The sequence below is a fragment of the Rhincodon typus genome, chromosome 11, assembly GCF_021869965.1.
Source record: "Rhincodon typus isolate 14 chromosome 11, sRhiTyp1.1, whole genome shotgun sequence".
In the NCBI taxonomy this organism is placed as follows: domain Eukaryota; kingdom Metazoa; phylum Chordata; class Chondrichthyes; order Orectolobiformes; family Rhincodontidae; genus Rhincodon; species Rhincodon typus.
This window is the reverse complement of record NC_063342.1, coordinates 16,814,165-16,827,485: the sequence shown is the minus strand read 5'-3', so window position 1 is coordinate 16,827,485 and position 13,321 is coordinate 16,814,165. Positions and strand designations below refer to the sequence as shown.

Below are 13,321 nucleotides of genomic sequence, written 5' to 3'. Positions count from 1 at the left end.
GACAGGAAGCACTATCAGTAGTCAGTGAAGACCAGTCCTTATTTGAGTGTGCCTACGGAACATCTCACCTAGCCAAAACAGAAATGACAGCTTCTTCATCAAGCGACTATGGGCAGACCTCAAAGATTAGCCCCCGTGTTCCACAGCAAGAGTGGTTGGCACAGCCACCTACCAGAGTGGCCATCAAGATGGAGTACAACCCAAATCAGGTCAATGGATCCAGGTAATGAGCTCATTCATGGAGTTAATTCAAAATGCTACTTGAACACTGTGTACCAAATAAGATGATTCTAAAATTTCAGATATTATAGAATTACTTCAACTTATGTCTTTCACATGCTGAACCGCATTGTAATACAACTATGACTGATGTATTTGCTAAATGCTGAATATAGAAGTCCTACCAAAATGAATTTGAACAATTGTTTAGATGTACAAAACTGGAGTATCGCTTGGAAAAAGACACATTTTTTGTCAAGATTTTTCATCTTGCACTTGTAGAATCATACAGTATGGAAGAGGCTCTTTGGCCCAATCATTTCTACCACCAAAAATGCACTGCTACTTACACTTTTCTCACTTTCCCACACTAGGCTCAAAGCCTTGAAAGTTACAGCACTTCAAGTGCTCATCCAAGAACTTTTTAAAAGTTGTGTGTTTTTCTGCCTCAACTACCCTCCCAGACTCCCACCACCCTCTGTGTGAAAAAGGCTTTTCTCAAATCCCCTCTAAATATCCTGCCTTTCACGTTAAAATTATGCACCTTAGTTATTGACTCTTCAACAAAGGAGAACACTGCTTTCTAGTCATCCTGACCATGCCCCTCATAATGTTGTACACCTCTAACAGATCGCCCCACTCCAACCTTCTCTGCTTCAAAGGAAACAACCTGAGCCTATCCAGTCTCTCTTCATGGCTAAAATGCTCTATCCCAGGCAACATCATGGTAAATCTCCTCTACATCCCCTCCAGTTCACTCACGTCCTTCCTATAGTTTGGTGACCAGAACTGCACACGGTACTGTAGCTATGGCCTAACCATAGGTCTCAGTTAAAGTTGAATGTGTTCTTTGATTCTCACAATCTGAGTCTCACTGCTGGGTGCTACCCACACAAGGCACAAAGCCAGGACAGGGTTGCTTTTGTTCTCTGATAGATCAGATAGTGATTACGTTAAACTCCTCCACAACCCAAGCCCTGTAAACAAAGAACATCCACATTCAATCACAAGTACTACATTATCAGATCTCGCCTTGCATGGTGGTAAAGGCAAAATTAGCTCTGTGTCTCAGGATAAGTTGACAGGCAACTGTCGGTGTGACTTCAAATTCTGATTGTCATCCAATGGTTCTCACGGAGAAATGTATCCTTGTGAGTGAAGGAAATGAACAGAATCAGTGTCATGTCCTATTGCTGACTAATTAATCAGCACTTGGTTCTGATTTATACATGGAAGTTATGTTTGGTACAGAAAGATGTTTCTTGGCTATGGAACGTGTATCTGGAATTAATTTCAAAAAAGGAGGGATAGGACTTTTTTCAAAAAGTGGTAGAAGATGCCTCAGAATAATTTCCAGAAATTTATCCCAGAAGCTCAACCTGATATTCATAATTTATGATTCATTTGAATCTTTCATTAGATTAATTTCTTGTAAACGTCACTAGGTTATCAGAATTCTGCCTACATTACACTTAGCAAACAAAAAAAAGGGAAGTATATAATAGTCATAGAAATAGCATGGAAAGAGGCCCTTCAGCCCATCATTTTTCTGGCAAAATGGTGGCCTTTTAAGTCGCTCCATTCGGAGCTTCACTCTGCTCACCAGTTTCCTTTCCTTTTCCTTTCTTTTTTCTTCTTCTTCTCTCTCATCTCTCCTCTCTGTAGTACTTCTATTTCCCCCCACCCCTAAGCCCCGGCCTTTTAACTACCTGCCTAAGGAGTTGAGAAGGAGTCGGGTTGTGACAAGGAACCGTGTGGTGGGAGCTGAATGCGTAGGCCATGTCCTGCAGCGATGGCGATCGAGTGTGGGCCAGAGCGACATCAGTGGCAAGATCAGGGCTGGTGAGGTGGCGATGGCAGTCTAGCGATCGGAGCGGCGCCTATACCATTGTCGAGATGGCACTCTGCGATCTGGACCTTTCTTTTCCTTGCTTACCTTTTGTCTCTGTTAAATCTTTTAATTCCGGTTTTTGTAACCAAGTAGGTGCCAGTGAATGGTGACTTTGTGCACTTTTTGCTGCACTAATGTATTCCTATACTTAGTACACATGACAAATAAATAAATCTAACATATCCAGGTCAGCACGCATCTATCTATTCTAATCCCATTTTTCTAACAGTTGGCCTGTGGTATTCCATGCTATGGCATGTCAAGTGTTCATCTAGTTACTCTTTAAATGTTGTGTGGGTACCTGTGCTTACCAATACTTTAGACAATGAGTTCCAGATACCCATAAAAAGTAACCCAAAAGAAAATAAAACTTCTCTTTACCTTAAAATGGCACTCTTGGTTATTAACTCCTCCACTAAGGGAAGGGTTTATCTCTAAATACCCAATCCATGCCCCTCATAACTTTGTACAGTTCAATCAGGCTTCCCCTCACCCTTCTCTGCTCTAAGGAAAATAACCCCAGCCTATCTAATCTCTCTTCATAGATGTCCTGGTGAATCTCCTGTGCAGTCGCTTTAGTGCAATCACATCCTTCCTATCGTGCCGAAACCAAAAGTGCACAAGATATTCCAAAAATGGTAACATACACTTACATCATAACTTCCTTATTCTTGTATCCAATCCTTGACTAATAAAGGCAAGTATCCCATATGCCTTCTTAACCTCTTTATCTACTTATATGACTGTGTTTAAGGATCTATGGTCATGTACAACAACATCCCTCTGATCCTCTGCTTCGGTGCTACTATTCAATTGTACACAGTTGCCTGGTTAGTCCTTCCAAAATGCATCATCCAACACTTTTCAGGATTAAATTCCATACACCATTGATCAACCTATCTGTCCAACCTTCCTGTATTATTCTCTAGTCTAAGGCTTTCCTCCGTGGTATTTACCACAACACCAGTTTCTGTGACATCTGAAAATCCAATGATTGTACCTCCTGCATTCATATCTAGATCATTAATATACACAACAAACAGTGAGGGACCCATTGTCAAACCTAGTATGACACCACTGGACATTGGTTTCCAGTCAGAAAAACACTCTCCGACCATCACACGCTACTTTCAACCACCAAGCCAATTTTGGATCCAATTGGCAAATTGCCCTGGATCCCATGAGCTGTTAGCTCCTTAACCAGTCTTCCATATGACACCTTGTGAAAAGCCTTAGTGAAAGCTACATTAACTGCACAACCCACATATACACATTGAGCCACCGCTTCAAAAAATTCAATCAAATTTGTAAGATATGATCTCTTCCTGATGAAGTCATGCTGACTATCTTCGATTACACCATTCCTCTACAAGTGCGCATTAAATCTATTCCTTTGAGTGTTTTTCCAGTGGTTTCTCTACCACAGAAGTTAGACGCATTGGCCTATAGTTTTCTGGTTTATCCCTACCACCTTTCTTGAATAACAGCTCCACATTAACTGTCCTCCAGTCCCCTGGCACTGTTCCTATGGCCTGAGAGGATTTGAAATTTAATGTCAGAGCTCCTACAATCTCCTCTCTTGCCTCCAACCAAGGTACATCTCATCTGGGTCAAGGAATTTATCCACTTCATGTTGGCCCTGCACTCTCACTATTATGCTTTTGAATAACTCCTACTGCTTTATTGTGAATTTTCCTTTGTTACTGATTCCAGTCCAATTTGGCCACATCCTGACTTATCATGCTAAAATCAGCCTTCCCCAGATCAGAATATTTATTTTAAATTTATCTCAACCCTTATCCATAATTACCTTAAGTCTGAATGAATTCTGGTCTCTATTACCAAAATAGTCCCCCATTGACATATCTACCACCTGACCTTTGTCATTCCCTACAAATATGTTCAGCACAGTCCCCTTTCTTGTAGGACTTTTTACATGTTGGCTTGAAAAAACTCTCATGGGCACATTTTAAGAATTCCATGCCTTCTAAGCCTTTCATATCTTGTCTATCCCACATTAGGGAAGTTGAAATCCCCTACTATTATTATGCAATTATTTTTATACTTCTCTGAGAGTTGCTAACATATCTGTCTTTCTATCTCTCCCTGACTGTTTGGTAGTCTATAGTACACCCAGCAAAGTGGTTTCCTCCTTTTTGTTTCTGGGTTCCACCCATATGGCCTCATTTGAGGAACCTTCTAAGATGTCATCCCTCCTTAGTGCAGTAATTAACTACTTGATCAATATTGTGATACTACCTCCTGTTTTATAGACCACCACCTAGCCTGAAGATTCCAAATCCTAGAATGGTGAGCTGCCAGTCCTATTCCTCCCTCAACCATGTCTCTGTGATCGCAATGATGTCACTTCTAGTGCATTAATCAACACTTTCCACTCATCTGCCTTACCTGTAAGATAGCCCTACCATAGCTCAATTCCATATCCTATCCCTTTGCAAAATTCGTTTAAACCCCTGCTAGCCCCACTTGCAAACCTCCCACAAAGATGTTGGTCTCATTCTGGTTCAGGTGCAACCCATTGGACTTGCACAGTTCCACCTTCCCTAGAAATATATACAGTGATCCAAGAATCTAAACCCCAATCTTCTGCTCCAACTCTTCAGCTGTTCATATGCTCTATCTGCCTATTTGTATTATCATTAGCGCTAGGAGTAATCCAGAGACTACAACATTTGATGTCCTGTTTTTCAATCTGCTACCCAGCTCTCTAAATTCTTGTTGTAAGATCTCCTGCCTCTTTTTATCTATGTCATTGACCCCAATGTGAACCACTATTTCTGACTGTTCACCTTCCTCCTTTGGGATGTCCTACAGTCATTCAGTGACATGCTCTGATCCTGGCCCCAAGAAGGCAACACATCATCATGGAGTCATGTCTGTGGCTGCTGAAATGCCTGTCTCTACCCGTCACTATTGAGTCTCCTAATATTATTGTTGAACCTCTTTTTCGTCTTCATCCTTGTAAGTAGGGCTCAGGCTGCACTCCCCAGAAGAACCATCACTCTCGCCATAATATTGTCTGTACGGGACAGCTCAAGGGAGAGCTTCAACACCTATAATCTTTGTAAAGGATGAAATCAATCATGGTCAACATTAAGGAGCTGATATCTTAAAGATGAATTTGGCCATATTTTTCAGATTTGAGCTAGGGAAGAGTTAGGAGAGTTATACCACTTTCAGTAGAAAGGATGACACTTATAAATGTCTCAATAGGTTCAATTAATGATGATGTGATTGACAAGGTGTCAATAACTTAACCAGGAGAAAAGAAACTGAATAGGAAAATTAGATTTAAGGCAGACATGGAGAATGAGATGCCTTTTCGAAGCCATTTGAAGGGATATTTGTTACATTACTGATCTGCATTTGATGATTAATGTTTAAAATGATCAGATATTGATTTTAGTTGGCCTATCTCCTGTTGGCAGTGGTATGTTTCTTTCAAGGGATCACTTTAGATGTTATGGTACGTTTGGATTTTATCACACAGTAGCTTTGAAGCAAAGGAGGCATCTTCTAATGTTCATGCACTTTCATAACAGCATTTCAAAATGCGTTATGGAATGAGATCTGCAAAGTGTGGGTTTAGTGATTTCACGTTTAGGCTCCAGTTTTCAGAAAGAGCTGGCAAAAGAACAAATTCATCCAGACATTAGTATGACATTTCCATCTATTGTATCATTCTTCAATGACACAGTTGAACTTGGCTTAATTCATTACATTGTGTTCTTGAGAGAAAAAATCTTGCAAACATTTACATTAACTTTTTAATAAATAAAAAAGAACAGATTGATTTGGCACATTTTCACATCCCTTAGATATCCAAAAATGGTCCACAGCCAAATATTTGCCTTTACGCTGTAGTTTGTCCATTTTTACAAGGAAATATGGAAATCAATTTGTACATGGTAAGATCCCAAAAACAGCAACAAGATGAGAGCTCTGTTAGTACAATTCAATTAATTTATATAATTCAATACAGCACAAGAACAGGCCCTTCGCCCCACCAAGCCTGTTTCGATTCCTAAGCCTTATTTAGACCCACTACTCATTGCCAATGCATGGTTTCTATCTCTCTGTTCACTTCCCATTCGTGTGTCTATCAGGATACACTTTAAACATTGCTAACATGCCTGCTTCCACCATCTCCACTGACAGTGCATTCCAAGCACCCTCTGTGTGAAAAGTTTTCCCCCTCTCACCTTGAACCTACTCTCTCTTGTAGTCAACCTTTCCACCCTGGGAAAAAGCCTCTGACTATCCACTCTATCAATGCCTCTCATAATTTTGTAGATCTCTATCAGGTCGCCCCACAGCCTCCATCTTTCCAGTGGAAACAATCTGAGTTTATCCAAACTCTTCTCATAACTAAAACCCTCCAGACCAGTCAACATCCTGGTAAACCTTATCTTCACCCTCTCCAAAGCATCCACATTCTTCTGGTAGTGACCAGAACTGCACACAATATTCCGAATGTGGCCCAACTAAAGTTTTGTACAGCTGTAACATAACTTGCCAACTTTTATACCCGATGCCCAGGCCGATGAAGGCGAGCATGCTGTATGCCTTCTTGACCACCTTATCCACCTGTGTTGCCACTTTTAGGGATCTGTCAACCTGTATGCCTAGATCCCTCTTTATGTTAATGTTCTTAAGAGTTCTGCCATTTATTGTATAGTTCACATCTGAATTTGGTCTTCCCAATGCATCACCTTGTATTTGTTTGGATTAAACCCTATCTGTCATTTTTGAACAAATCTCTTTTGATTGACATTGATTGAGAGACAAATGTTGACTGGAAAACTGAGAGAACTCCATGTCCTATAAATAAACTGTCATGGTACTGTGAGTTCAGGTGCAGGAGGCCCAGGATGGACATGTCATGCCACCCGAAGGTTGCAGGAACAGCAACTCATATTCCGCTTGGGAACCCTGCAGCCCAATGGTATCAATGTGGATTTCACAAGTTTCAAAATCTCCCCTCCCCCCACCGCATCCCAAAACCAGTCCAACTCGTCCCTGCCTCCCTAACCTGTTCTTCCTCCCACCTATCCCCTCCTCCCACCTCAAGCCGCACCTCCATCTCCTACCGACCAACCTCATCCCGCCCCCTTGACCTGTCCGTCCTCCCTGGACTGACCTATCCCCTTCCTAACTCCCTACCTACACTCACCTTTCCTGGCCCCATCCCCGCCTCTTCGACCTGTTTGTTTCCTCTCCACCTATCCTCTCCTCTATCCCTCTTCTATCCGCCTCCCACTCTCTCCCTATTTATTTCAAAACCCCCTTCCCCTCCCCCTTTTCTGATGAAGGGTCTAGGCCCGAAACGTCAGCCTCTCTGCTCCTATGATGCTGCTTGGCCTGCTGTGTTCATCCAGCCCTGCACCTTGTTGTCATGGTACTGTATCTGCTATGGCAACCTGAACATACAGACTCCTGGTTTAGCATAACGTAAACGTTTTGTTGAGATCTCTGCAAACTAACTTTGTTACCTGTAAAGATCTGACATGAATACATTACTGTGAATGTCGAAGTCTGAAATAAATGTGAAAAAAGCAGGAAATGTTCAGTAGTTCTGGCAGTAGCGGCAGAGTGAGAAAAAGAGTGGACGCTTCAGGTCGATGGACTTTTGTCAGAACTAGCAAATGCTAGAGATCAACAGGTTTAAACAAGTTCAGAGTAAAGCAGGGGCAGGAAGGAACAAACAAAGGTAGCATCTACGATCGAATGGAAAGCAAGAGATTAAGTGATAAAAGGATTCACTATGTAAAGCTCCAAGGTAGTAATGGGACAAGTGAAGAAACAAAAAAAAAGCATCTAGCAGAGCTCTTTTAGAGCAGTGGTTCTGATTCTTGGTACAACATCTCTCCTGAAAGACTAGTTACACTTTACTTCAAAAATAAATGGCTGTCATAGTGTATGGTGAGTTCAATTAACACTTGTTTGCTTTCTCACACTAACTCTAAAAGTCATCTCATCTTGCTGAGCACTTCTCCAATGATATTAATAACTCTTCATTTTATTAAAAGTAAAGAAAGAGAAATTGAGACCAATAAATTATATTGCCACAAACCAAAATTCTTTGCAATGGTTTAATTTTTTAAAAGTTTTATTACCTGGGAATGGGGAAAAGGTGCAATGCACAGTGCCCTTTGCAATTATTCTGAATTCTATCCAGACTGACTGAATGAAAGTTTTCTTTGTCGACTGTTATGACCCAGAATGAATTATGTTTGAGACGGTCTCGGCTCACCTCCCAGTGCACCCACCTACAATAAAATATCCACAATGTGGCATTAAATTAACACCGCTGTAAAAGTTTGGGACTGGGGGCCATTTTCATCAGTACTAGTTGAAATTTCAATTGCCAAAGTGGATGTGATGCTTTTTATTTCCTTCAGACAGCTTCGATAAAAAATCAGATGTGTTCTATAATGGACAAACTGTTTTGATTTACTATCCGAGGAGAAAATAGCCCTATGGGAAATAGAGAAGTCCCATAGGTGCAGTAAGGAGTTCTGATCTGAGTTTGGGGATCATGCTTAGCATACTATTTTGTAATCTGCTTGTTGTAGCAGATCCAAACTGGGGTACTTAATATTGATAGTGAGTGAAAACCGTGTAAGCTTGAACGCTGACACCCCAGCAACTTCCAATGCATTTGAAAAGATTGCATAGGTTGGGCTATTTTTTGAGAAAGAAGATTTTCTTTTGCCCCTTCAATAAAATGGAATGGTGGCTTAGTGGTTAGCACTGTAGCCTTACAGTGTCAGATTTGATTCCACCCTCAGGCGAGTGTGAAGTTTGCACATTCTCCCTGTGTCAGCATTAGTTTCCTCCACAATCCAAAGATGTGCAGGTTAGTTGGATTAGCCATACTAAATTGCCGTATAGTGTCCAGGGATGTAGGCTTGGTGGATTAATCATAGGAAGTGCAGGTTTAAAAGGAAAGGTAGTGGGGTGGGTCTGGACGGAATGCTCTTCAGAGGGTCAATGTAACTTGATGGGCCGAATGGCCTGCTTCCACACTGTAGGGATTCTATTAGGGCACTGAATTTGTTGGATAAACCATGTCCTAGATGTTTATAAAAGTAAATGTTTACAGACAATGGAAGTTTGAAATAAAAACAGAAAATGCTGGAAATACTTATCTCTGTAGAGTGAGGCTAACAGTTAGATTACCTCTCATTAGAACTGAGCCAAAATAGCATCTGAGCAAATGCAGGGATAGGGGAAAAGGAGTGTTGGGAAGTGGAACGAAGGGATCTTCCAGGTCCAGAGAGCCAAAACGACAAAAAGGTTCCACTGTACAAAAGCCCAAAAGGTTAAATTGGGCAAAGAGATAAAAATGTGTCCATTTCCTTTTTTTATTTAAGCTGTTTATATTGTGGGTGGTCTCCTTAGCTGGTAAATAGGGAAAACATTGTGGTTATTAATTCTTTTTCTGGTTCTCTTCTTGTGCAGTCAGTTGGTTTTCATCCAGCACTCAACTTCAGAATCAGTCAGAGTATTAGCTGCAGCTTTGCAGCTTCATGCAGGTATTTTTGTTCCCAGGTATCAAGTCTAGCATCATTTTCCTTGGCCTAGCAAATTGATATAAGCCTGATAGTTCAACTTTCCGTACAGCCTGTCTAAAGTTAGCTATAATACAAATTGAATGTCGAAAGTGTTCGTTTCTGAATGGAATATGTCCTTTCTATTTCCATTAAGTTGCATTTTTATTATTATTATTATAGTATATTACAGTGCATTATGTATTAAATTCATGTATGAATTGAACATGAATTAGAGATTGGCCTGGAACACCAATTCCCTGCCAAAAGTGCTTCATTTGTGTGTACAATCAGAGAATTTACCTGATGAAACATAGTTACAAAACAAGCACAGAACTGAGTAACCACTGCCCTAAGCTATTATCCTTCTGCACTGAATAGCTGTTTGAAAGGAATAAGCATCCATACAGCTGATCACCACCAGTAAAACAAAAAATGAATGGTGTTTCATGGATGGACCCTCTAATTTTAGGTTCATTGGACGTTGCCAAATGACACCAGAGACAAAAATTGGCATCCTGCTGATTGGAACTGAATATGTTCATTGTGCACTGGAGTGTGTTTTAATGACTGGGAAGTCAGGAACAGCATGAAAAGTCACCAGGACAATCAGTTTCTGCAAAGTGTACAGTTCCAAACCTGTCAACTCATTCAGTTACCATGAGGGCTCACTCAGCTTAGTTTTAAAAAGTGATTTGGTGTGCTCTTAAAAATAAACACGGCCCTGTGTTTAAGCAGGTGTTATGATCTGTCTCAGTCCGATCGTAAATCTCCTTCTCAACATTTCTCTCACATTGACAGCTGTGAGCATGTGTGAAAAGGGCAGTTGATGAATTGCTTTAATAAAATTTAGTAAGAGAGCAAAATAAAAAAAAATCAAAGCTTAAATATGTAGCATTTATTACAAAATTGGAGAACTGAAAAATAGAACTTTTCTCAAACAGTTTCGATAGACACACCTACCAATTTCTTTCACTGGAAACACACAATGAATTTCTGATGTGGAAAACAGACAAGTGCAAGCTTATGGAAATGTGTGCCATTTTCATTGAATGAGTCACTAAAGTAGAATATCTGCAAAAACACAAACGTTTGAGAGTGATGAATCTTCTTTTTCTGTTCAATATGAGGGGCTTGATTGAGTAAACAGGAACAAATCATTGCTTGGTAGCATAGAGTTTAAATATTGCTAAAAAGAAATATGAAGTTGGATCTTTGCAGCTTGCACACATAAGCACTAAAATGCAAGGAAATCAACATAGGGAGAGGAATAGCAATTTATACAACATGAGCAAAGTGTGCTGATTGGCTGGCGTGGAGATGCAGCAAAAACTGTTAACTGTTTTAGATTAAATTTAAGCCAGGCAAGTTGAATTTGATTGGCCAGAGGGTTACTTTGGAGGTTCAGCAGGGGATTGACAGTCTCTTTAGACCTTTCTTCAGTGAAATGGTGCAATGTGTGGATATATTTCTTTTGCCTACAAAGAATAGGGGCTTGTCTGTGAATCAATGTAGCTTCTAGCCCATTCAAAGGAATCAATCAAAATACGCCCATCTGATTTGCTGTTGTCCTTTGGGGAAGGAAAATTCCATCCTTACGTGGTCATGGGTTAAAAGTGATTCCAGACCCACTGCTTAACTGTCTTGTGAAATGGCTAGCAAACCAATCAATTTAAGGACAACTAAAGATGAACAATAAATGCTGGCCCAGCCAACAATGCCCTCATCCCATGAACGAATTACAAAAACGGTGAAAGAAGCAGATCCGGTAGTTACTTTCAAAAAGGAATTGGAAAAGTAACCATTTACTGGGCTATATGACAAAACAGTGAGGGGAAGGGGAATATATCTAACTGGGTAACTTTTTCAACGATGCAGCACATTCCTAATGGGAGAATGGCTTCTTTCTGTGCTGTTTGATTTGGTGATGCTATAATTATGGGATAAAGTTGCTCATTGGGAGGCAATCAACTGAATAGTGTTTGGTATCTGACTGGCTGAGCCTCTTCCTTGTGCAGGCAATGCTCAATTCTCTGTGTTCTCTTGCTATCTCTCTCCCTTGATTTGAAAATCCACTGAGCTGTTCTTCTTTTGTTCTCTCTCATTCCAATAGGAACCTGAAACTATTCCTTCTGTGAAACTTTCTCTTCTCTACCCTGAACGAGCAATACCAGTTTGTTCTCCTTGCTTTGCTATCCATTTGGGTATCCAAGGTGATGATGAGCTGACCTCTCTGTCGGAAAATGGTAAAAGCCTGTTTTTACCTACAAAACATATCATTTTATTTGCTACAATCATCAGAGAGGGTAGGGACTAGAATATACTGTGGAGACATATTACATAAGTGGTTTTATGTGTATGTATATATAAATATTTGTATAAAATAGGTAGACAGAGAGTAAATGCAGGAACGATATGGGGCAGCCATGATTTTATCAAGGAGTAGAACAGGATCCGGCACATGAATGATCTAATCATGTTCCTGTATGAATTTTTTTTTTATAAATACTGAATATATGTTAATATATTGCCAATATTGCACACTTGCGTGGAGATTTTGTAGCCCATTTTTATAAGGATATTGTTTGTTGAATTTCCCTCCCTCTCCCAGATTTGTATCTGCTATTTCACTTTGACAGAAACAAATGGCATTGGTAGGATTATTCAGCCATTCTTTTGCTCAATGGTGCATAAGTTCCCTAAGTTTGCAAAAGGAAGGTTTATTTTTTTAAAAATCTCAAAATAAATTAAAGGTCGTGAGTTATGGACAAAATGAACAGAAGTTTCTTCTCTTAGCATGAGTAGTTGTTTTTTTTTCGTAATGCTCATCGTTAAATTTAAAACGAGTCTTGAGGTTATTTGTGTGATGGGAGTCAGTGAAAACTGTTAATGACTGAATGTTAATTTTATCCAAATAAAAAACCCCTAAAAAACTGCGGATGCTGGAAATCTGAAACAAAAAACAGAAATTACTGGAAAAACTCAGCAGGTCTGGCAGCATCTGTGGAGAGAAATCAGAGTTGCCATTTTAATGTTGAGTGATCCTTCCTCAGAACTTTTTTTTTGTGTGGGCAGGTACTGGATCAGGGGAGAAAAGATCGAGTTAAGGTAGGAAGAGATCTGCACTGTGGGGCAGGAGCAGGCAGAAACAATAGGTCTGCCCGACCAGTCTTGTTTGTGGATTTTGGGAAAGACATAGAAGCAAGCTGTGCAGGGTTAATTCTATCTTTTAAAATTTATTATATAAATAAATTATATAAAATAAATGAAGGTAATTAATTTTAACCAAATTTATTGATGATCGGTGTAAAATTATTAGGTTGATATCTGCAGTAAAAAATAAAAAAAACTTGCATTTATGTAACATCTTTCAATACCTCAGGACATCCTCAAGTGTTTTCATAGCCAATTAAATTTTTGAGAGTAATAACTGTTGCAATATGCAAAGTGCAGACAGAGGTACGTTTGTATGGATGCATTAAATGCCTGCGAAAGAAGTGGGGGTGGTGACAGTACAACTTACTGGCTGCAACGGCATGTGTGGAATGCATGAATAGGAATAAAACATGGCGTACTGAATCTCTAACTTACTGACAAATAAATTGATCCCCAGTGATACCTCATGAAAAATATGAAA

General features: G+C 40.0%; 1 protein-coding gene across 7 annotated transcripts in view; it reads left to right on the top strand.

Annotated features, from left to right (window-relative positions):
* erg (ETS transcription factor ERG) overlaps nucleotides 1-13,321 on the top strand; it is a 256,741-nt gene that overhangs the window by 175,386 nt on the left and 68,034 nt on the right. For all 7 annotated transcript variants that reach the window (XM_048603141.1, XM_048603139.1, XM_048603140.1 and 4 more), the window contains one exon: nucleotides 6-223. In XM_048603141.1, the coding sequence (XP_048459098.1) occupies nucleotides 6-223 (218 nt within the window). The remainder of the gene's footprint in view (nucleotides 1-5; nucleotides 224-13,321) is intronic.